This window comes from Macrobrachium nipponense, chromosome 12 (assembly GCF_015104395.2).
Source record: "Macrobrachium nipponense isolate FS-2020 chromosome 12, ASM1510439v2, whole genome shotgun sequence".
NCBI lineage: Eukaryota > Metazoa > Arthropoda > Malacostraca > Decapoda > Palaemonidae > Macrobrachium > Macrobrachium nipponense.
Window position 1 is genome coordinate 98,789,110 of NC_087205.1, and position 24,754 is coordinate 98,813,863.

At 39.9% G+C, this 24,754-nt stretch overlaps 1 protein-coding gene across 1 annotated transcript in view; it reads right to left on the reverse strand.

Moving 5' to 3' along the window:
• Nucleotides 1-713: 713 nt before the first annotated feature.
• Nucleotides 714-24,754, reverse strand: part of LOC135224889 (uncharacterized) — a 51,098-nt gene continuing 27,057 nt past the window's right edge. Inside the window, exons 2-4 of the mRNA XM_064264213.1 lie at nt 14,282-14,527; nt 1,747-1,917; nt 714-949 (exon numbers count right to left, since the gene is read on the reverse strand). Of these exons, the coding sequence (XP_064120283.1) occupies nt 714-949; nt 1,747-1,917; nt 14,282-14,527 (653 nt within the window). The remainder of the gene's footprint in view (nt 950-1,746; nt 1,918-14,281; nt 14,528-24,754) is intronic.

Sequence of the window (24,754 nt, forward strand, 5' to 3'; positions counted from 1 at the left end):
GGCAACTGGAGATTTAGTATAATCAGTAGGAGAATACTAGGAGTAGAAAGAAGAGATGTGGAGAGTAAAATCATGAGAAAATTCTTGAATATAAGTAGCAGAGCGGAAAAGGTCCTTGACTGAGGATATGAAAAGGAGGTGAAGACGAACTATCCGGAGAACCAAAGGTGGTGGTGGTGAAAGGAGTAGATGCAGCGTTTCAACAACAACAGACATAAAAGTAGTTAAATACTCGTGCAAGAGACGAAAGCAGGAAGTTAGGCTAACTAAGCCTTATGCCAGACTTTGCCTAATACTTTAGAGATTTGAAGAATGACAGCAAGTGATTTTCTGAAGTTCCACATAAAACATGACCAAACAGCTAAGTAGATCTTGCCATTGGGAATCCAGTGATCGTATTGAAGGTAAATGGATTGATGACCTTTCTAAGATGTGAGAGCCTTGCAGACCAGACAAGCAGAGAATGAGGGGTGACGGTGGATTGAAGACGGGTAAGCAGAAGACTGGGATCGTAGGCAGTTGTTGAAAAAAAAAAAAAAAAAAAAAAAAAAAAAGCTGAAAATTGTGAGCTGAAGATTATAAAAATCACTTTCTGTGTAAATGCACTTTTTTGCTTTTCAGAAAATCATCTGTCCTAATGCAAATAGTTAATTGAAAATTAACTTGTTAGTCTGTGGAGTTGTCTTAATGATCCTTCATGGCCAGTTAGATATCTACCACTCTATGCCGTAAGGATTTGCTTGGCACACTACCTTGAAATCGCTTTCAGCAGAACTGTTTTTGTCGTCCAACTTGGAGTTCAGACTGACAAACACATCTCCATTAACGCCGTCATCACTGACTATCTGACTGGACCCCAGTCCAGATTCCTGGTAGGTAGTTCCGTCGCCCCACAGGAAGTAGGATTCGTTGATTTTCTGAAGGTCTGCTACCCAAAAGGGACTTGTGTCTGAAATGGTCATTTGAAGAGATGGAGACTATTCATAGTCATGGAACAGAAATGAGGAGAGGGGAAATTCTCGTTGAAGAATAGTGCTTCATATCAAATGTATATTAGTGCCAGACAACATTTCCTCATATTTACATATCTCTGCTGTTCAACAAGATGGAAATTTTGTTTCACGTTTTATTCATGCCAGTAGCTGATTCATGCATTAAATCATGGCTATCATCAAGGGTAAACACGAGCTCTGCTGCAGTGGAACTAAAGTTCAATATGTAGGCTAGTACACTAAAAAACTTATATTTAAAACATGAAGTCAAATAAAAGTGGAAAATTAACAAGGAAACTTTACACCCCAGGATTGTGTCTTTGGGACTTCACTCCAATAAAGTAGTATGTTGTTATATTGTAAAACTATTGCATCCCAGATGATTCCTACGATATAATGGAGGAATCAGCTTTCAGCATGAGTACAGAATGGAACAGCAAAGCTATAGTTTTCACCATTGCTTCAGAGTTTTAAATCCTTGAAGATGAAGAGATGTATGGGAAACGGGAGTAGTTTTGTCTTATAATAACAGATGCCACATGTCTGTTGCCATTCAAAGGAATATATATATATATAATATATATACCTATATCTATATAATATATATATAATTTCTATATATCGATATATAATATATATAATATATAGATATATAATCTTCATATGTCCTGATTTATCTGTAAATAACTTCCTGATAATATTCCCCTTCCAAAATTTCCTTTTGAATACACAAAATAAAGATCGTGGGACTTACTGCTTCCAAGACTCGTGAAGTAATCGTATGCCTCCTGGGACTTGATGATTATGAGTCTGTGTCCTGGAAGGCGGTTACAGCGCCTCTTAGCTTCTTTGTAACTGTATCTGGTGACCATTTCCAAGTAAAGAAGGTTATCTGCGCCAAAGACATATTTTCCGACAACGCTGCCTGTGAACGACATGGGAGGAAACTGTTAAGTTTATATTTTTATTCTGTTGCAAATTTATGTATTGGGTTAAACTTATCTATATTTGGATATATATATATATATATATATATATATATATATATATATATATATATATATATAACGTTATATATTTGTGACATTTCTTAATACTTAGTAAGACTATTCATTTTTAAATGGAAGATAACTGGATTAAAGATAAACGAAGTGTGTTGAAAAATATGGAGACCATTTTAAACTGGTTTGGTAGTCGGTGGGTGTTTTTTCGCTCCTGTAAATTAAGCTAGATAAATCTGGAGCGGCAGCCCGGACCACTGAGATACAACCAGGATCTCTGTATGGATCCTGGATACAACGGACGAGATACCGACTGTAACCCCTACTGGTATTTAGGAGTAGACTTGTAAACTGTGAAACCGACCGTCTGCCGAAAATATATGGGTGGCTTACTTAACAAGCACACTAATTGCTTGTTAGATTTTGGGTCTAGATCCAATATATGAGATACCAGATGAAACTAATATATCTGCAGACTCTACTGATTATAGAATGACCAGTGACAGACATTTTGGAGGGTAGGTTCCCCCTGACAGTTGCACTGATAAGGGGGTGTTAATTGGATCTAGATCCAACTTAGGATATACCGAGTAAAATTTACACTACAATAGCACTGCACATCCTAGAATACTGTGGTAGTAATGACAGCCATTTTAGTGGGTGGTTACCCCCTGACAGACGCCCCACAATTAGTGGGGAGTGGGAGACAGGATCTGCATCCAACATCGGAGATACCTAGTACAATTTGTACTACAATAGCACTGCACATCCTAGAGTACTGTGATGGTAATGACAGACATTTCAGTGGGTGGTTATCCCCTTACAGACTACCAACAACGAGGGGGGGAGGGGAAGACAGGATCTGCATCCAAAATTGGAGATACCAGGTAAAATTTGTACTACAATAGCACTGCATATCCTAGAATGCTGTGATGGTAATACCAGACATTTTAGAGGGTTGTTTCCCCCTGACAGACATCCCACAATGAGTGGGGAGGGGGAGTGGGAGATAGGATCTTCATCCAACATCGGAGATACCAAGTAAAATTTGTACTACAATAGCACTGCACATCCTAGAGTACTGTGGTGGTAATGACAGACATTTTAGTGGGTGGTTACCCCCTTCACAGACATAACCTACGATTGAAAGGGAGAGATGGGACACCTTGAAATGATTCAAAATCTATCATTAGGCAATATTGATATTATAAATATGGTAATTATCTGAAAATCGTGAGCCCGATAAAATGTAAAAGGCAAGAAATATTGTGATGTTTCAGGATAAGAATTACTGCCGGAGTTATTTTTTTAAATTCCTATTGAAGTAAGGAATATTTCACTTCATTAAATCCATCACATCTATATAAAAAACTATGTATGAGACTTACTAGGCTTGGTCTACTTTCTATAGTTTCACACACACAAATATATATATATATATATATATGACTGGTAAAAATGTTCTGTAACAACAGAGTTCCATCTAATAAAAGGAGCCCATAAAAACACCAAAATAGAGAAAAAGTACTATATTTCAGAGACTGCTGTCTCCCTCTTCAGGTAGATGAATGAGAAAAGTTCACAGAAAAGGTGGTATTTATACCAAGAGGTCCATCCACAAACAAGCCATTTTAAGTCACCCCCGCTCGATAATCTTCCTCTAATCTTCTTAAGGGTTGGTTGAATGAAGACGTTGTCGATCGTGTCCGAAATCCATCCTCCTTTTGAGATGTTCATTACCTGCCTCTCTTTTATTAAGGCCGATTCCATCATTTGACTCTTGTACCGGCAGTTGCTGCTATAAATTACACGTGACAAATTCCAGTTTATTCTATGGTTATGTTCATTTATATGGTTGAAAATAGCCGAGTTCTGTTGTCCATACCTAACTGACCGTTTGTGTTGTATTAATCTCTGGGGAAGGGATTTACCTGTAAATCCGATGTAAGATTGGTCACAGTCCTGGCATGGGATTTCGTATACCCAGAGTCCTTTGGAGATGTCTTTTGTTGGACGTTAATCAGGGATTTGGCTAAGGTGTTTGGGTAAGTAAATACAAAAGGTTCGATTTTCCGAGGGGGTTGGTTATTCTCTTAATCGTGTCCAGGTGGGGAATTATTATTTTATTGTTGGGTGTATCTCTGGTCTTGTCTTTAGGGGGTCGGTAGAAAATTACGTTAGCTTTGTGAATTGCTTTCTCAATTATATGGTCAGGATATTTTAAAGACGAAAGTTGCTTGCGAATTAGTTCAAATTCTTTTTCCAGGAATTCTGGGGAACAAATTCGCAAGGCTCTTAAGAACAAGTTACTAGCTACACCTATTTTGATAGAAATGTCATGATAGCTAAAGTAGTGAATGTATGAAAGTGAGAACGTTGGTTTTCTGTATATGGTAAATTTGTATTCTGTCGTATCTCTGATTATTAAAACATCAAGAAAAGGAATTTTGTTGTCTGTTTCCCATTCAGCTTTAAATTTGATGCTGGGCACTAATGTGTTTAATTTCGAGAGGAATTCATTGAAATTGCCCCACCTATTATCCCAAAATGTTAGGATATCATCCACGTATCTCATCCACAGCATGTTTTTGGGTTTTATTGCATTTATTACTGTAGTTTCAAAGTATTCCATGTACAGATTGGCTAGAACAGGACTTAAAGGACTACCCATACTACACCCGAATTTTTGCTTGTAGAATGATTCCCCGAATGAAAATACGTTATTAGATGCACATAATTCAACTAGCTTTATTATTTTGTCAAGCGCCAATGGGAAATGATCTGAATAGGGGGATAATTTTACCCTTAAAAACTGAAGAACGTCCTGTACTGGTACTTTAGTGAACAAGGAATCTACATCAAGGCTTAAAAGTTTTATGTTGTGAAGTGGTATATGTGCTTCTCTGAATTTGTGACAAAAATCTTCCGAATGTTTAATGTGACTGGGAGAAAAAGTGCCTAAAAAAGGGGAAAGGAGGCCAGCTAACCATTTAGAAATTTTGTAATTGAAAGCACCGGCACATGAAACGATGGGTCTGAATGGAAGATTGTCTTTGTGAGTTTTGGGAAGGCCATAAAAATAGGGTAATTTAGGATTAATTACTTTAAATTTCTCTAATAGTTCAATACTCTTTTTGTCTTTGCCAATTAATCTTACTTTCCGAAAAAATTCTGTGGGAACGTTTTGGAGGGGATTTTTCGTCAGTTTTTCGTATGTGTTTGTGTCGCTAAGGAGCTGGTTGATTTTGTCAAGGTAGAAGTCTTTGTCCATTATTACGATTTTGCCGTCTTTGTTGGATCTACTTATTATAACATCTAACTTTTTTAGCGAGTGGATGGCTATCATGAATCTGCGGGGAACAGGATATTTCTTATGTAAGTCAGTTAAAGCATTTAGTAACACTCCTTTTAAACATATCTCTTCACGGTTGTAGTTTTTGTCAGATATGAATTTATCAAAAGCCACTATGAAGTCTAGGTTGTTTTTGCGGTCTGGCATAAGGGCAAAGGATAAGCCTAAATTTAAAACTAAATGTTGATTTACAGTAAGGGGGTGTAAATCAACATTTAGTTTTAAATTTAGGCTTATCCTTTGCCCTTATGCCAGACCGCAAAATCAACCTAGACTTCATAGTGGCTTTTGATAAATTCATATCTGACAAAAACTACAACCGTGAAGAGATATGTTTAAAAGGAGTGTTACTAAATGCTTTAACTGACTTACATAAGAAATATCCTGTTCCCCGCAGATTCATGATAGCCATCCACTCGCTAAAAAAGTTAGATGTTATAATAAGTAGATCCAACAAAGACGGCAAAATCGTAATAATGGACAAAGACTTCTACCTTGACAAAATCAACCAGCTCCTTAGCGACACAAACACATACGAAAAACTGACGAAAAATCCCCTCCAAAAACGTTCCCACAGAATTTTTTCGGAAAGTAAGATTAATTGGCAAAGACAAAAAGAGTATTGAACTATTAGAGAAATTTAAAGTAATTAATCCTTAAATTACCCTATTTTTATGGCCTTCCCAAAAACTCACAAAGACAATCTTCCATTCAGACCCATCGTTTCATGTGCCGGTGCTTTCAATTACAAAATTTCTAAATGGTTAGCTGGCCTCCTTTTCCCCTTTTTTTAGGCACTTTTTCTCCCAGTCACATTAAAACATTCGGAAGATTTTTGTCACAAATTCAGAGAAGCACATATACCACTTCACAACATAAAACTTTTAAGCCTTGATGTAGATTCCTTGTTCACTAAAGTACCAGTACAGGACGTTCTTCAGTTTTTAAGGGTAAAATTATCCCCCTATTCAGATCATTTCCCATTGGCGCTTGACAAAATAATAAAGCTAGTTGAATTATGTGCATCTAATAACGTATTTTCATTCGGGGAATCATTCTACAAGCAAAAATTCGGGTGTAGTATGGGTAGTCCTTTAAGTCCTGTTCTAGCCAATCTGTACATGGAATACTTTGAAACTACAGTAATAAATGCAATAAAACCCAAAAACATGCTGTGGATGAGATACGTGGATGATATCGTAACATTTTGGGATAATAGGTGGGGCAATTTCAATGAATTCCTCTCGAAATTAAACACATTAGTGCCCAGCATCAAATTTAAAGTTGAATGGGAAACAGACAACAAAATTCCTTTTCTTGATGTTTTAATAATCAGAGATACGACAGAATACAAATTTACCATATACAGAAAACCAACGTTCTCACTTTCATACATTCACTACTTTAGCTATCATGACATTTCTATCAAAATAGGTGTAGCTAGTAACTTGTTCTTAAGAGCCTTGCGAATTTGTTCCCCAGAATTCCTGGAAAAAGAATTTGAACTAATTCGCAAGCAACTTTCGTCTTTAAAATATCCTGACCATATAATTGAGAAAGCAATTCACAAAGCTAACGTAATTTTCTACCGACCCCCTAAAGACAAGACCAGAGATACACCCAACAATAAAATAATAATTCCCCACCTGGACACGATTAAGAGAATAACCAACCCCCTCGGAAAATCGAACCCTTTTGTATTTACTTACCCAAACACCTTAGTCAAATCCCTGATTAACGTCCAACAAAAGACATCTCCAAAGGACTCTGGGGTATACGAAATCCCATACCAGGACTGTGACCAATCTTACATCGGATTTACAGGTAAATCCCTTCCCCAGAGATTAATACAACACAAACGGTCAGTTAGGTATGGACAACAGAACTCGGCTATTTTCAACCATATAAATGACATAACCATAGAATAAACTGGAATTTGTCACGTGTAATTTATAGCAGCAACTGCCGGTACAAGAGTCAAATGATGGAATCGGCCTTAATAAAAGAGAGGCAGGTAATGAACATCTCAAAAGGAGGATGGATTTCGGACACGATCGACAACGTCTTCATTCAACCAACCCTTAAGAAGATTAGAGGAAGATTATCAGCGGGGGTGACTTAAAATGGCTTGTTTGTGGATGGACCTCTTGGTATAAATACCACCTTTTCTGTGAACTTTTCTCATTCATCTACCTGAAGAGGGAGACAGCAGTCTCTGAAATATAGTACTTTTTCTCTATTTTGGTGTTTTTATGGGCTCCTTTTATTATAGATATATGTACTATATTATATATATAATATATATATATATATATATATATAGATATATATATATATATATATATTCATATAGCACTATCCTTTAGTGTGGAGTTATTACTTCACACAAAGTAGTATTTTATCTGAATGGGAGGTGGTCACAAGTGTGCTGAGCCATTTTTTAATAATTAAACCAGTAGGGAAAAACTCTCTATCACGAGAGTATATATAATGTTCTAAAGGGTCCACAATAATACAAAGTGTAAAAAGTCCGTGTATAATTTTGAAGACTTTACAGAAAGCTTTCGCACCCTTCCCTGGGTTCATCTTCAGTCCAAATGAACAATAAGTTACAACAAGTACAGAGGTAAATTTAAAAAACAAGAGTCGTTGTAGATCGTTGACAACGGTCGTTAGCTCGTTAATGGGCCAGGTGATGAAGAAAGAGGGTAGTTAACAACAACTAGGTGATACCCTCTCCCCTATCAATCCTTCTGGCTGCAATTCTGTTGGATCTTCGTACAGGTTGTTGCAACATTACATGAAGTCCTTCATCCAAGGGCGTAGATTGGGCACCGTTATCAGATTTTAACTGTAGGACAGGCTCTGTTTTTCCCTCTCCTGATGCTGCCTCTGCCTTGCCTCTTCCAGTCCAGGTAACCGCTGCCCCAGGGGAGTCTGATAACGGTGCCCAATCTACGCCCTTGGATGAAGGACTTCATGTAATGTTGCAACAACCTGTACGAAGATCCAACAGAATTGCAGCTAGAAGGATTGATAGGGGAGAGGGTATCACCTAGTTGTTGTTAACTACCCTCTTTCTTCATCACCTGGCCCATTAACGAGCTAACGACCGTTGTCAACGATCTACAACGACTCTTGTTTTTTAAATTTACCTCTGTACTTGTTGTAACTTATTGTTCATTTGGACTGAAGATGAACCCAGGGAAGGGTGCGAAAGCTTTCTGTAAAGTCTTCAAAATTATACACGGACTTTTTACACTTTGTATTATTGTGGACCCTTTCGAAAATTAAACCAGTCATATGGTGCCACTCTCAATTCCTCTAAAAAAGAAATGTAAGATAATCATTCTCTTTTTAATAGCGTCTTTAGTCATTTTCTTTTCTTGCCTATAGTTAGGGCACTGCAGCCATGTCGAGTTTCGTAGCCCAACGTGTCTTACGTAACATAGCTGAATTGTTCTTTAGTTGCTGTTGGTTCGTATGGATGAAACGAAATTTTTATCGGATATGGGAGTTCGACTGATATTAAGACCAAAGTCCCATCATAAAGAGCCGTTTTAACACCCGCACATTCACATAGAGATGATGTATCACAACACAAATAATCACTGGAAACGGAAATGTGAATGAATTGTTCAGGATAGGCTAACTATCAACATTAAAACATATCACCCATTCTGTTCCCCCTCCCGTAGTTGATGATCATACAACTTGGAGCTCCTGACTCCCAAATTAAGTTGGCCTATAATATCATGTCAATTATCTATTAGTCCACTTATTTTCGGCTGCCTCACTCAAATTGATCTGTACGCTATCACCAAGTATCAGGTACCATGTACGCTATCACCAAGTATCAGGTATCATATATATTCAAGGAAGAAAATCTAAACTCAAATAAAATTATACTTACGCAGTTTGATGTTTAAAGCTAGCTGAGTGTGTTTTTCTCTGAACTTCCCGCCAGCACGCACCACAGGCAGCCTATGTAATGTGTTTCAATACATTCTATCGATGCTGTCCATATTGAAAGGTCTCGGTCCAGCTCTTAGTAGTGTATTTTATTTCTATTACTTTTTTAAGTCTTTATTATTATCATTATTAATATTATTATTCCACCCAATTTCACTGAGAAAAATTACCTTACGAACACAGGCCTGAGCACTCCAACCATTGTGGTCAAGGCCTAAATACAGGACTTTCTTTGCATACAGTAGCGAAGCACTAACTAAACAGTAATGTAGTACAATCACTAAACACTAACACTCACAATGCACTTACTCAGTAAGCACTCACACTTGCATACATTCACTACACACACACACACACACACACACTTAACATACACACACAGTCACTTAACATACACTCACACTCAATAACACAAAACACTCTGAATACCCAGGTCTCACTAGGCACTCACTATACACTAAATGCTCACTAAACACTTAAAACACTAAATTCACTAAATACTCATTATACCCCAAACACGCTGTAAACATTCACTAAACACTCACTTAATCCTAAACATTAATTAAACATTAAACACTCATTAAACCCCAAGCACTCATTAAATACTAAATACTTACCAAACCATAAATACTTATTAAATATACTAAGTAGTGAATGAGCATCCACTCATTAAAAACTCAATAAACACTTGTACACTAAACATTTGCTAAACACTAACATTCACAAGACGTTCACTAAACGCTCACTTAACATTCGCAAAACGTTCACTAAAACCCTAAACACTCACTGATTACTTACACACTAAATATTCACTAAACACTACCATTCACAAGGCATTCACTAAGCGCTCACTTAACATTCACAAAACATTCACTAAAACCCTAAAGACAAAACATTCACTGAATACTTACACAATACAGTCAATAACATTCACAAAACATTCACTAAACCCTAAAGACTCAGTAAACATTCACTGAATACTGACACATTAAACAGTCATTAAACCTTAAACATTCATCAAACACTTACTCATAAACATTCACTAAACGCTTACTCACTAAACCCTAATAATTCGCTAAACACTGACTCATTAAACATTAACGATAGAAAAAGTTGACAATCGCACTAATTTTTCATTTCTCTTGTTTTCTTTACATTAATGCTAGGTGATTATTTTTTTTTTTGGTCGAGTTTGCTCTTGTTTTTATTCATAATCTTCTTGAGAGAATGGAAATGTTCGAAATAACTTGGTTTGTAGAGAGATTGTTTAAAAAACAGAGAACCTCTGTGTCCTTCCTCAGCCAGGTGTATTATATCTGACGAATTTTACACCAGCCGAAAAAAAATTGACTATAGTAACAACAATATTTAATCATAAAACCGATAATGCAAAAATGTATCCATGATTTCATTAGTATGAAATTCAGTTGAAACCAAAAGAAGGTAGTCCTGCTTCGATAAAACAAACCGAGTAGGCTATAGCGCAATTATAATGATCTGTACCCTGACTATAGCGTATATATAACATATGTATTATTATTCATTTAATGAGTGCGTATTACTCTATTTAACAAATATTATGTACATAATGATAAGAACTTACATGCTACTTTACAGTGCTAGTCTTCCAGCCACCGCTACATTAATTTTCATCTCGTAAACAAAGCTAAAGCGAGTACTATAATTGAAGTCAGCTACTTGCTTGACAAAATAATATGACCGAATTACTATGGGCCTACAGATAGATGACTGTTATTTATATGAAACAAATAAATAATTTTTGTGCTAAATAAATACAAAGGATATAGAAAGGATAAAACTATTTATTATATATCTCACGATAATGTATAATGCGGGTCAATATAGCCTACTATACTAGTCTAGACATTAATTATCGAGGCTTGCCCTTCCCCCTGCCCACCTGTCAGGGTGTGTCTGTTAGGGGGAAACCACCCACTAAAATGTCTGTCACTAACATCACAGCATTCTAGGATATGAAGTGTTATTGTAGAACAAATTTTAGTTGGTATCTCCAATATTGGATGCAGATCCTGTCTCTCCCTCCCCTTCCCCACTCGTTGTGGGATGTCTATGAGAGGGTAACCACCCACTAAAATGTCTGGTATTACCATCATAGCATTTTAGGATGTGCAGTGCTATTGTAGTACAAATTTTACTTGGTATCTGCGATGTTGGATGGGGATCCTGTCTCCCCTCCCCTTCCCCCTCACCGCACTCGTTGTGGGGTGTCTGTCAGGGGGCAGCTACCCACTAAAATGTCTGTCATTACCACCGCAGTACTCTGGGATGTGTAGTACTATTGTAGTACAGATTTTACTTAGTATCTCCATGTTGGATGCAGGTCCTGTCTCCCCCTCCCCCTCCCCACTCATTGTGGGGTGTCTGTCAGGGGGTAACCATCCACTAAAATGGCTGTCATTACCACCACAGTATTCTAGGATGTGTAGTGCTGTTGTAGTGTAAATTTTACTCGGTATCTCCTAAGTTGGATCTAGAGCCAATTAACCCCCCCTTTTCAGTGCGTCTGTCAGGGGGAACCCACCCTCCAAAATGTCTGTCACTGGTCATTCTATAATCAGTAGAGTCTGCAGATATATATTAGTTTCATCTGGTATCTCATATATTGGATCTAGACCCAAAATCTAACAAGCAATTAGTGGTGCTTGTTAAGAAAGCCACCCATATATTTCCGGCAGACGGTCAGTTTCACAGTTTACTACAAGTCTACTCCTAAATACAAGTAGGGGTTACAGTCGGTATCTCGTTCGTTGTATCTCAATGGCCCGGGCTGCGGGACTAATCTGTTTACAAAATACAGTTACTCGTCGTACATTTTATCAGGCTGAAGTTAACTCCTCTTGGCCTTTCTCGAATCAAATGAGCTCTGAACTGTTTGGTCCCAAAAGCTTTGTTAAAATCTAGAGATTTCACAGATTGGATGAAGTAGAATAGGATACGAACCTGGGCAAGGGGAACAGATCCCCATCACTTTACCATCATCCTTAATATTAGTTTTCCTTGTTTATCACCTTCAGGGTTTTTAAAATGCGAATGAAAGATTAATATACTGTATCATCATTCGGTCCTGGAAATAGTCGGTTCTGCGAACATGAAATGCGAATTCTGTCTAATTATTCAGTGGGGAAATGCAGAGGTAGAGGAGTTGTCCCTATAAATGTAAATCAAGTTACATTCGTTTATTCGTGGAATAAAAAGAATCCAAAGCCTGTTTTCTGAGGTAAACACGAACGTAGACCATGGAAAGGTGTTTTGTGACGACAGTTAAGCAATTTTGCTAAGGCAACAACAGAAGAGAGAGCGCCTCAGTGTAGTGATCGGTTTGGTTTTGGCCTGTCACCTCTGTGGCCGCGAGTTCAATTCTCGGGCATTCCTCTTGAGTGGTTAGAGATGTGTATTTTTGGTGATAGAAGTTCACTCTTGACGTGGTTCGGAAATCACGTTAAGCCGTTGGTCCCGTTGCTGAATAAACACTGATTCCATGCAACGTAAAAAGACCATACACACAACTGGAGAGTAATTATAGCATATAATATAAAATTCAGTCGTAAATTAATTCTTGTCTTAGTATGGCCTCACTAGACAAGATGTTAAACAATGATAGACGAAGACACTAAAAAGCTAACCCAAATAAAAAATAAAAGATATTACCACTAACGCTATAGGAAAATTAACACCAAGGGCAGAAGGGTATAGTTGTCAGAAATCGCGTGATTAGCTGTCATCAGAATATCAACTTTTGAAACGAACGATCAATAGTTTCTTCTATCTTCAAGATTATTAACTGATAAACGAGAAAATTGAAAAAAAGGCAGCGAAAACACCCAAACAAATTTGAACTAGCAATTTCTCACACGTCAAATACTGCAATTATTCTGTCGTTTGTTAATCATTAAATGTCAAGAAGGCTCACTACCCAGAGAAAGTTGCGCTGGAACCTATTGCACTACACGATTAGGAAATCAATATAGCAGTAGATAAGGAAGTATGCAATACCCAGGTCGATACATGCTCACGTTTTTGCCTGGAATATGGACACTGAACACTTACTTTGCTGATTTGTTGGATGGTTTACTTTAAATTAAATCGGTCTAATGCCAGCACAAGCCCTGACTCAGTCCATAAGTTGACGGCTGAAATAGTTGTGGGCAAATTATTGAATAAATGGAGAGGCACAGCGCTAGTTTCGCTTCTTCCTTGAATGCTTCAGCATGGAAGACAAGAGATGGTACAAACAGCCACAAATACATTACCAGTTGGTGATAATTGCCTAAATGGAAAATTATGCGCATATGCCCAAAAGGCCTGTATATTGTTAATTCGTTATTGTCATTGTTGAAGGATATTCAAAGGACTTACACACGTGCTTATTATATGTATATGTGTATATATATATATATATATATATATATATAAAATATGTATATGTAATATACATTATTTATGTGCTTGCGTGTGTGTGTGCTTGTTTAGAGTAAGCAGGTACATGTATGAAATCAACTTGCTTTTCCAGAAGAAATAAGTAGATTTCTTTTGTTCGTATGGCACAGTGGTTCCGGGTCCAAAGTCGGCAATCCGGCACTCGGTGGTATTGTCATCCATCATCGTAACAGACCATGCTTTACATCTCTCTCCAACAGCTAAACAAGCTGATCGACAATTACCTGAAAAAGAAGGGCGGGGAGGACGGAAATTAGATTCATTTTGGAATTAGTTGATGGCTATGATGCTACAATTTTATTATTCGGGTTTTGCTGTAAAAGAATAAAGTTGGTCATGTAGATCTGTTACATCTGCTTCACTATGTAAAAAAACAAAATGGAAGGAGCAAACGCTATATAGCGTTACCGTCAAAATCACCCTAGTTTTGCAGTGCACATTTTTGTGATTTTCATGTAGGCAAATTGTAGTATCGCCTTACTTACATTGGTTGAGACCAGTAAGAACCACTATTGCTTTGCTGCGATCAAATGTCATGTTGGGAGCCATGAACATATCACCAAAGGCAGATTCTACGAAATAAACACTGGGTTGTCCTAACCCAGCCGCGTTGCTCATGAGAGGGATGTCAGAGAAGTAGATGGTTACTATGGCAACCAGTATCCTCAGAATCCATTCGCGTTGTTTCTTCATCTGGAAGATTTTTTCCCCTTTCTGTTTCCTCGTCCTCCCTGTAACACAAGTTCGTATAGTTGAACGTTTAACATTTACCAATATATACTAGATTTGCTTCGCTCTTTGTTTTTTTTTTATTTATTTATTAAAAAGCTAAGATTACTTGAGATGTAAACATGAAAAAACAAGTGAACCAATGATAAATTCAGTAAAATATACCACCAGGTTCTCAAGCCCTCATTACAAGTATACCGTATACGCGGTTATTAAAATCCAAACATACAACTTTTTTCATCCCAATAGTTTAGTAGCGTATAAGTAGAAAACATATTTTAGTCATAAGTGGAAATTAACCTGCGTTTCGGTGGTTTATCTCGTTCGATGTCGAGGCAGAAAGTTCTTTATTGTTGGGTTTGCAATGACACAACATCCTGGAGACTGGACTTTATTACAGGATACTCGGAAGCCAACTGACTCGCAACAGCGTATACAGAATTGCCAATAACGGATGCATGCTCGGCAGCGCATGGCCGAAGAACATATCGTACATCCCCCCCTCAAGAATATACTTATACATGGCAAAAATAAAAAGGGGAAAAATACAAAACATATCGTACATCCCCCCCAAGAACATTCTTATACATGACAAAAAAATAAAAGGGAAAAATGCCCTTAGATCAATGAGACAAGAGAAGAAACAAAAAATTAAAGCTAACTTCTCGATGCATACACAAAAACGAAATAAAATACATAAATTCTCTGAAAAGAAATATCAATTCCTGATGCAATTGCATGCAAAAGGTAATAACATCACTCTACAAAGTCTTTGAGCCACTTGGGTTTACCAGCGGCTCTTCTGGGCCTATCAACGACGTTGGGCTCCTGTGTGGTGCGTGTCCCCTGTTCTGTCGGGGTATGGTTTGCGGAGGACTCGTGCTGGGACATGGGCGTGCCAGAGGGCGGAGCGATGACTCTCAAGTGTCGTCTGTTTCTTTTTGACAGCCTGCCGCTCCCGTTAAGCTTGACGGTGTACTGACGATGGGGCTTTGTTTCTGTTACTATGCCCGTTCGATCCCATTGCTTGGTAGCTTGGTTTTGTATGCATACATGGGTACCTAGTTCGATGGGCGGCAGTCTTCTGGTAGTGCCAGGGATGCGCATCGCCTCCTGCGACCTTGCCACTTGTAACTCCCTTCGACGTATCGTCTGCCTCCAATATCTGTCTACTACAGGTGTCTCCTGGCCGTCGGTACCCCATCGCGCAGCTGGCGACCCGTTGCAAGCTGAGACGGCGACTTGTTAATTTCCCTGAGAGGAGTGTTGAGATACTGAAGTATCGCCAGGGCCGTTTTGTCCGACTCAAGGGCTCCACCCTTTAATGTATTTTCCCGGAGTAGCCTCTTCGCCGATTTGACAGCTGCTTCTGCCCTGCCGTTAGACTGGGGATACTGGGCCGACGACAGCCGGACCTTGACCCCCCATCTCTTGAAGAAGGCCTCCATCTCCTCGCTGGCCAAGTTCGTGCCTCCGTCAGTTGATATTTGTTCTGGGGCTCCCCAACGCGAGAAATATGATCGAAGGTGATTACTGATTTTGTTAGACGTGGCACCATTGGGGAAATGAGCCACTTCTAACCAACCTGTTAGTCTATCGGCATACACCATGTATACACTGCCTTCTATCTGGAACATATCTGCTACGACTTGCTGGAAGGGATATTCCGCAGGCGGCGTGTGTATCATTTCTTCAGGAGGCAGTGAGGGGGCATGTTCATCGCATGAAGTACATCGGGCGCGGCAATGCTGAAGGTCCCCTTCTATTCCCGGCCAATAGACCGACTGCCTGGCCCTTCTAAGCATCGAGTCGAGGCCTTGGTGTCCTGCGTGTAGGTTAGCGGCTACCTGGCGGCGTAAATCCTCGGGTATAACCAAGCGAACACATCCTTGGTCCACTGAGTATGTCACCAGATCCTGGTTGATGGCTAGCCGGTCCCGAACGCTGAAGAAGGGGCGAAGGCAGGCGAGTTCTTGCGACTTCTGTTGGGGCCAGTCGCCCGCTGCAACCCTTGCAAGCAAGAGCTGATATACAGGGTCGTTAGATGCGGCGCTCCTTACGCAGTCTTCATCCAACACGATGATATCCGGTTCCAAGGCGGCCACGGTTGCACATGCCACTGCCACTTGAATGTCGTCCTCCAAATCCACGTCGGAAGCTTCGCGGGGTGCTCGCATGGTCGGGTACCTTGAAAGAAAATCCGCGGCAGTGTTCCTTTTTCCGGGCAGGTATTTCATGTGGAACTTGAACTGGAGTGTCTTCTCTTTCAGGTTGAATAATCTCGGGTTGATGACGTCCTTAAGGGCTCTGTCACCCAGCAGCTTGACGAGAGGACGGTGGTCCGTGATGATGGTGAGATTAGGACACCCAAGTAGGAACAGCCTGGCTTCCGCAAGCACCAGGTAACTGCCAGGGCTTCTCCTTCTACGGGGGCATACCAGCTTCAGAGGAGGTGAGGTGTCGACTACCACACAGGGCAAGGCGCCAGCCCCGCCTTGCAAACAACAAAAGGGGCTGTCAGCTGACTGACAAATACAATACTGCTGAAGGACTACGAACCCGATACCTTCTTTACTCCAATCCGTCATTATCGTCGTAGGGCGTGTTTTGTCGTAATATGCCAAGCCGTCCTTGGCTAATTGACAGATGACCTCCTGTGCCTGCCGGAGTTTGTCACGTAGCTGACTATCCCAGTAAACGTTTTTTCCAGTGGGCTTTCTGAGGAGGTCCCTAAAGGGCTCCATGATGGGCGCCGTTGCAAGGAAGGGCGCTAACTGATTCACGAACCCGAACCACGACCTAATATCCGTGATGGAGGGCTTCTCTGGCATATGGAAGTACGAATGGCGTCTAGTCGTTCGTCTGCGGGTTTGTATGACTCCCATCCCAGGTAATAACCGACGAAAGTGACCTCTCTCTTGCAGAATTTAAACTTCTCGGGCTTGAGTGTGATACCTGCAGAGGCACACGTTGACAGGAATTCATATACATGCCAGAACGCCTCTTCAATGCTGTGATCGTATAGCAAAGTGTCGTCAACGCATTTATGCTTTCTGGTGATGTCTTGCAGGGCATCATCAAACCTTTTTGTGTAGGCGTCCGACGCCGAACAGTGGCCCATGGGTGTTCTACGATAACGGTATCGTCCCCATGGAGTGATAAAGGTCGTAACAGCGGGCGGCTGTCTTCGTCCAATTCCACTTGATGGAAACCCCAGTGGGCGTCCGCCGTAGTCTTGTACGTATGAATGGGGATGCTTGAAATCATGTCGAAGGGTGCCGGTGTATGATGAGTTTTTCCCGAAGACAGTGGGCGTTGAGGCGCTGGAAGTCTACTGTGCGGCGAGGTTGACCCGTCTTCTTGGCGACAACGACCATCCTTGCACACCATTCCGTTGCATCCCCCACTGGGACTGGTTCTATCACGCCCTTCCGAACGTCCTCGTCAAGTTGAGCCTTGACCTCCTCTTCCCAATGCTTAGGGATTGTTGCGGGCGTGTGACAGGCATAAGGCACGGCATCAGGCAACAAATGGATGTGGTGCTGCTTGCCCGTCATGACAGGTAACGGTTCCCTGGTTGTATTAAAGGTTGTTGAAGAGAAATGCCGTAATAACCACTCCTCAAGTCTCGTATATTCTCCTCCACAGGCGGGATGGGTAAGGTGGCTGGCTTCATTGTCTTAGGGGAGTTAGGCCGTGCGACGTCTTCATTAAGCACATCAGCTGATGCAACGAGATGGTAGGGGTGAGGGAAGTCAGGGGGTACTATTCCCAGCTCCTTACAAGCATTCAGCGATATATAGAAGTTCTTGGCCGTCGGCACAAAGTAAACCTCCTGCTTCGTGCGTCGCCCACCTATATCAGTGAAGCATGTCGTTGATCCAAGACATCTCAACTCGGAGATTAGCTACGTCCTCAGACCTGCTCGCGGCTGCAACTCCAGTGAATTTATTTGCAGTCTTGAGAGAATCGTGGGTCCGGCAACGCAGATCTGTGCTCCTGTGTCTGCTACGACGAGTGTGGATATGAATTCCCGTTTTCTATGGGAAACACAAGCCTTGATCGTGGGGTGGGGGGAGAGGTGCGTGTCTGCAACAATCGCTAAACTCGAGGCAAGCGGCGCTTTCTTCGTATTCCTGCAGCATTTCTGAAAGTGCCTACCTTTGGCACCGTGGCACGTTATACCTCTTGCTGGGCACGACGCTCGACCAAAGGGATGGCGCCCCCCACAATTTCCGCAACGCTTCACATTGGAATTGCCGCGCAACACCGCGACGTCTGGCTCTACGTCATCAATGCATGTGACGTCATCACTCGAGGCGCCAGCAGACCCCCTCTCACTGATAGCGACGCGTGGGATACTTTCGACATCTTGGCGTGCAGCTTCGAAAGTGCAGCACAGTGCCTGAAGGGCATCTACACTCTTAAATGTCTCACATGTCTGAAAAACATGCCTCTTTAATACAGGGTCACTGAGGCCTACCATTATTTTCCGTAACAGCATGTACTCTATTAAACACTCCCCGCATTTGGGACACTCAAAATCACAGTCGGTGGCCTTCTGAGCACACCTCGAAAAATAGTCGCTCACTAATTCCTCGCGCCCTTGTGCGAGGGCAAAGAATTCAGACCACTGAACTGCCTGATTCGACGACCGCAACACAATATTCCCGATGGCGTCCAGAGCCGCGTCTGGGGCGAGGGCATTCCATTTGGCATCTGAATACCGAGCGTCCAGTGCACGTTGCAACACCGGTACACAGTTGAGCCTAATGTGCAGGACAACATCCTGCGGCGGGAACTTGTTAAGGTGAATCCAATACGTCATCAAACGTCTCCAGGATCTGAACGCTGCCGAAGACATTACCGCCTCACACTTCTCAGGGGCAGCAGAGACAGGAACTTTACCGGCACGTGCTCCTGAACCGGGAAGGGCATCCTGAAGGGAACGGATGGCACGCTGCTGGTCTGCAAATAACGTCTGTGCTTGCATGACGGCCTGTGACAAGGCCCTTGGCATTGCAGGTGAGGCACGCCTCGGCGTGGCCTGGGGTGGTCGACGTATCTGGGGCATGGTTGGTCCTTATCCTACTCACTGCGCCATGTTGGGTTTGCAATGACACAACGTCCTGGAGACTGGACTTTATTACAGGATACTCGGGAGCCAACTGACTCGCAACAGCGTATACAGAATTGCCAATAACGGATGCATGCTCGGCAGCGCATGGCCGAAGAACATATCGTACATTATGTAATATTAGGGAAAAGTACAGTGAACTAATGATATTCATTAAACCAGTATGGGCATCTTTTAAGCTACATACCTAATATGACCTACGAAACGAATTCTACTAGTTATCTCATTTTTAAGTGATTTCATAGTCTAGTAATAAATATGAAATTATAGATTATTCAAAACTTTTTGAGGCAATTCTATGTCCTCGTGTGTGTTGCTGTACAAGGCTCGACGAGAAAGTGATACAAACGAATAATCACCAATGTTATAAAAATAATTAAGTTTCCCATATTTAAAAGTAACGTTTTCTAACAATTATCATTTTTGCTATTCTAAGAAAACGTTACTTTTAATATGGGGTACTCATTCATTGTTAAACTCATTTTGGTGATAAGGGGGAAAGTTTCTGAGGAAAATAGCACTCGATGTCAGTCAGCTTAAGTAATTTTGAAATTTATGCAGATATTATAATAATAGATATAACAGCGAATGACATTAATATGCAAAATACTAGCCTATTAGCTAGTAAATATCTTACAAAGTAGCTTCAAAGTAAACTTTGAAGGTGATTTCTTTGTTTTTTTCTCTCTTTCTCTCTCTCTCACATTTAGGAATCATAGTACTCCCTCCATTTCTTATCAGTTTTCTTCATTAATTTTTTTTTCATAATTCTATGTACGTTGAAGGATGCACTGCTAGGAACGAACCATGGAAGGAAAAATGTACAAATACACACACACACACACACACACACACACACACACACACACACACACATATATATTATATATATATATATATATATATATATATATATATATATATATGTGTGTGTGTGTGTGTGTGTGTATGTATATATACATATATATACATATTTATATTGTTACATTTATTGATCTCCTCGTCTACCCAGCATTTAGTTAAATATTTTGATTGCTAGAAAAGCAGCCATTTACTCTAATATCAGCTGAATTTAGGCGGGAACCCAAAGCAGGCCAGCCGTAGTTGCGGGAAGGGGGAAATAAAGACTTCTCAGCCTTAGGGACGTATCCCAGAAGGGAGGGTGTAGGTAGCCAGGTACTTATTAGGCCTACGTCTTAAGCTCCTTTTCCTGTGAACCCTTTGCTGGCCGTATGTTCTGTTTCCAGGATGCCCTGCTCTTGGCGGGTCAAGCTGAACCCATCCCCCATGAAACACAACTGCCTTCGACCTCAGTCGCCTCCAGTCGTGACCTCGGACGGATGTCCCAGCCAGCCTTCAATTTAGGCCTACCAAGGCGTTACTGGCGCGCCCAGACCTGAGACAAAGCCGACACCGCACTTCTACAAAGGTCCACATAATATGGCCTCCAGGTACGTCTTGTGAATCAGTCATATTGCCAGTTCTTTCCCTCCTAGTGTCGTAACTACTCCCCATTTTCAAAATTCAACTCCTAATTTTCAAATGAACATTCCTTTGTTCCTTTTCACTGCCTCGTGGCCGCATGCCTCCCTTGTGTGATCGTCCCAGACAAATGAAGTCATTGAATATTTCATTTAACACTAAGAGTTCCTCCCCAGTGTGTTAGACAAAGTGAGTAACTGTAACTTGTGCAAGAACTATTTGATTATTTTGTGTCTAATCTGGGATTTCTTCCAGATTTCCTGAGTCACGTGTCCAAGTCTTCGTGCCCGCAAGTGCTTCATTACCGCAAGGTAATATGAATAATTTCGAAAACCAGCTTTTACGTGAATCTCATTTTAGCCAACTATCCTCCCCTTGTGAGAGATAATATTAGTCCCTGTGGTGACAAGCTGCATTTACTCTTTCTCCAGACCAGTAAACGGCCTCTTGTAAATAAATGTATGTAAAGTAATTAGCTGAGTTTTCTGGCGACCTTTTTCTGTAAAAATAATAATACCAAAACCCCCCTTTTTTAAGGTAAGTTAATATCCAGTTACCTTTCATTTCCATATAATATTTTCCTTTACGTTTTGGGCCACGCGAGGCCAGTTCAAACGTAAAAATATGTCGATCATTATATAATATATATATATATATTTATAGAATTAATATTCTAATATATATATATATTAGATTATATATAAGATTATATATAGGTTTTCTTAATTAGTAAAGGGTCGTGCTAAACCGAAAGTTCTTGGCTATCTCGCTTTTCAATTTTCCTTCGTGGCAAAAACCTTTATATATATATATATATATATATATATATATATATATATATATATATACAGTGAACACAGGGCACAGGGAACTACTCCAAGCGACATAATTAGAGGAAGATGGACGAAAACCACACATCACTAGGTTGTCTTTTTTATTATTTTGCCGACGTTTCGTAATTATTTACAGAATTACATCTTCTGGGCTGCACATAAGAAAAGATAAAAACATAACAAAGTTAAAAAAGTTAAAAGTATAGTCTAAAAGTTCATTTAAAATACATTAGAGGAAAAATGGAATAGATAAAAATAAAAACACAACCAACCTAGAGGTGAGACAGCAAGGAACTAAATGGAAGGAAACCACCACAGTACGAAATTGTGCTAAATACAATCGACTCGCAGATGTATGGGTGTTCAACGATGGTACGAGTTGTTTTATAAACAACGACTCAAGGATTGTTAGCTCTTGTGGTTTGGTAGTATGACCGATTACACTGAAATCTTTGTTGTCAATATAGGTTTTGCATTGTTTTGCATGATTCCTGATATTGGAGTGCTCTGGGTTTGAAATTCTGCTCCCTGTGCGGAAACTGATTCCCCGATGTGAATCGATGCGCACCTTAAGTAGTCGACTGGTGGATCCCACGTAAATCCCTGAAATACATTTAGGGCAAGTATATTTATAAATGACACCAGAAGACATATAAGGACACAACTGATCTTTAATCTTAAACAAGGAGCCTATATTAAGAGGATTTTTAGGAATTAATTTGACTGATATGGCTGGAAAATGGTCATGAATAATTTGTGTGAATCTTTTTTGAAAGGTTAGGTCATGGATGTATGGAAAGGTTGCATAGAAACTCATTTTTGGCACAGTTAGAACGTCAGGTTTTCTAGAGAAATGTCTATTTAGTAATTTATTCAATTTTCTATATACTAACCTAGGTGGGAAACAGTTACCTTTAAAGAAATTAACTAGAAATAGAATCTCATTGTGAAAGGCATTCCAATTAGATGAGAGGACTAGTGCTCTATTAAGGAGGGTAAAAATGGAATTAACCTTAAAATTAAAATAACAACTACTATAAAAATTAGATCCGAGTCCTGTAAAAGTTTTCTTTCTAAAAATCGTGGTGTTAAAAGAGTTGTCTTGTCTATATACTTGAACGTCCAGGAATGACAGACAGTTGTTCTCCTCTTTTTCTATGGTAAATTTCATGTTCGGGTGAAGTGTATTTACGTAGTCGAGGAACAGGTCAGCCTCGTATTCACCCTTGAAGAGAACAAACGTATCATCAATATACCTAGAATAAAAGAGAGGATGGAATCTTAGAGGGCAATCGTCGAGCATACGCTCCTCCAGGGAGCACATAAAGATATTAGCGAACGTAGGGCCAAAATGGAAAGTATCTTAAACGACAGGAACAAATTCGAAATGATTGGCACTCCCGACTATCTTAATATCTTTAAAATACAAGACAAAATTAACCGTTTCCTTAGGTCTTTGAGAAAGGATAATATCATTGATGAAACTACATATCAAGAACTATATTCCACAGGTTCTTCTTACGGTACTTTATATGGCCTTCCAAAAATTCATAAACCAGGTCTCCCACTCAGGCCTATTTTAGCGTCTTTTAATACACCAAATTATAAACTAGCCAAATTTCTCGTTCCTATACTTGAACCATTAACAAAGAACAGTTACTCGCTCAATAATTCCCTCCAGTTTAAAGAGTCTATTTTATTACAGGATTCAGACTTTTTCATGACCAGCCTTGACATCGAATCTCTGTTTACGAGTATTCCAGTTGGTGAGACCATTGAACTGATTCTTGACAAGCTATTTCCCGATCCTGAGTCCACTTTTTAGTAAATTTTAACCGCACGCTTTTTTAAAAAACCCTTCTTTGAAACTGGGCAGTGCTGGACACTGCTTTTGTTTTTAACGGTAAACTTTTTAAACAAGTAGATGGCATGGCCATGGGTTCCCCCCTTGGCCCTACGTTCGCTAATATCTTTATGTGCTCCCTGGAGGAGCGTATGCTCGACGATTGCCCTCTAAGATTCCATCCTCTCTTTTATTCTAGGTATATTGATGATACTTTTGTTCTCTTCAAGGGTGAATACGAGGCTGACCTGTTTTTCCTCGACTACGTAAATACACTTCACCCGAACATGACTTTACCATAAGAAAAAGAGGGGAACAACTGTCTGTCATTCCTGGACGTTCAAGTATATAGACAAGACAACTCTTTTAACACCACGATTTTTAGAAAGAAAACTTTTACAGGACTCGGATCTAATTTTTATAGTAGTTGTTATTTTAATTTTAAGGTTAATTCCATTTTTACCCTCCTTAATAGAGCACTAGTCCTCTCATCTAATTGGAATGCCTTTCACAATGAGATTCTATTTCTAGTTAATTTCTTTAAAGGTAACTGTTTCCCACCTAGGTTAGTATATAGAAAATTGAATAAATTACTAAATAGACATTTCTCTAGAAAACCTGACGTTCCAACTGTGCCAAAGATGAGTTTCTATGCAACCTTTCCATACATCCATGACCTAACCTTTCAAAAAAGATTCACACAAATTATTCATGACCATTTTCCAGCCATATCAGTCAAATTAATTCCTAAAAATCCTCTTAATATAGGCTCCTTGTTTAAGATTAAAGATCATTGTGTTTCCCTTATATGTCTTCTGGTGTCATTATAAATATACTTGCCCTAAATGTATTTCAGGGATTTACGTGGGATCCACCAGTCGACTACTTAAGGTGCGCATCGATTCACATCGGGGAATCAGTTTCCGCACAGGGA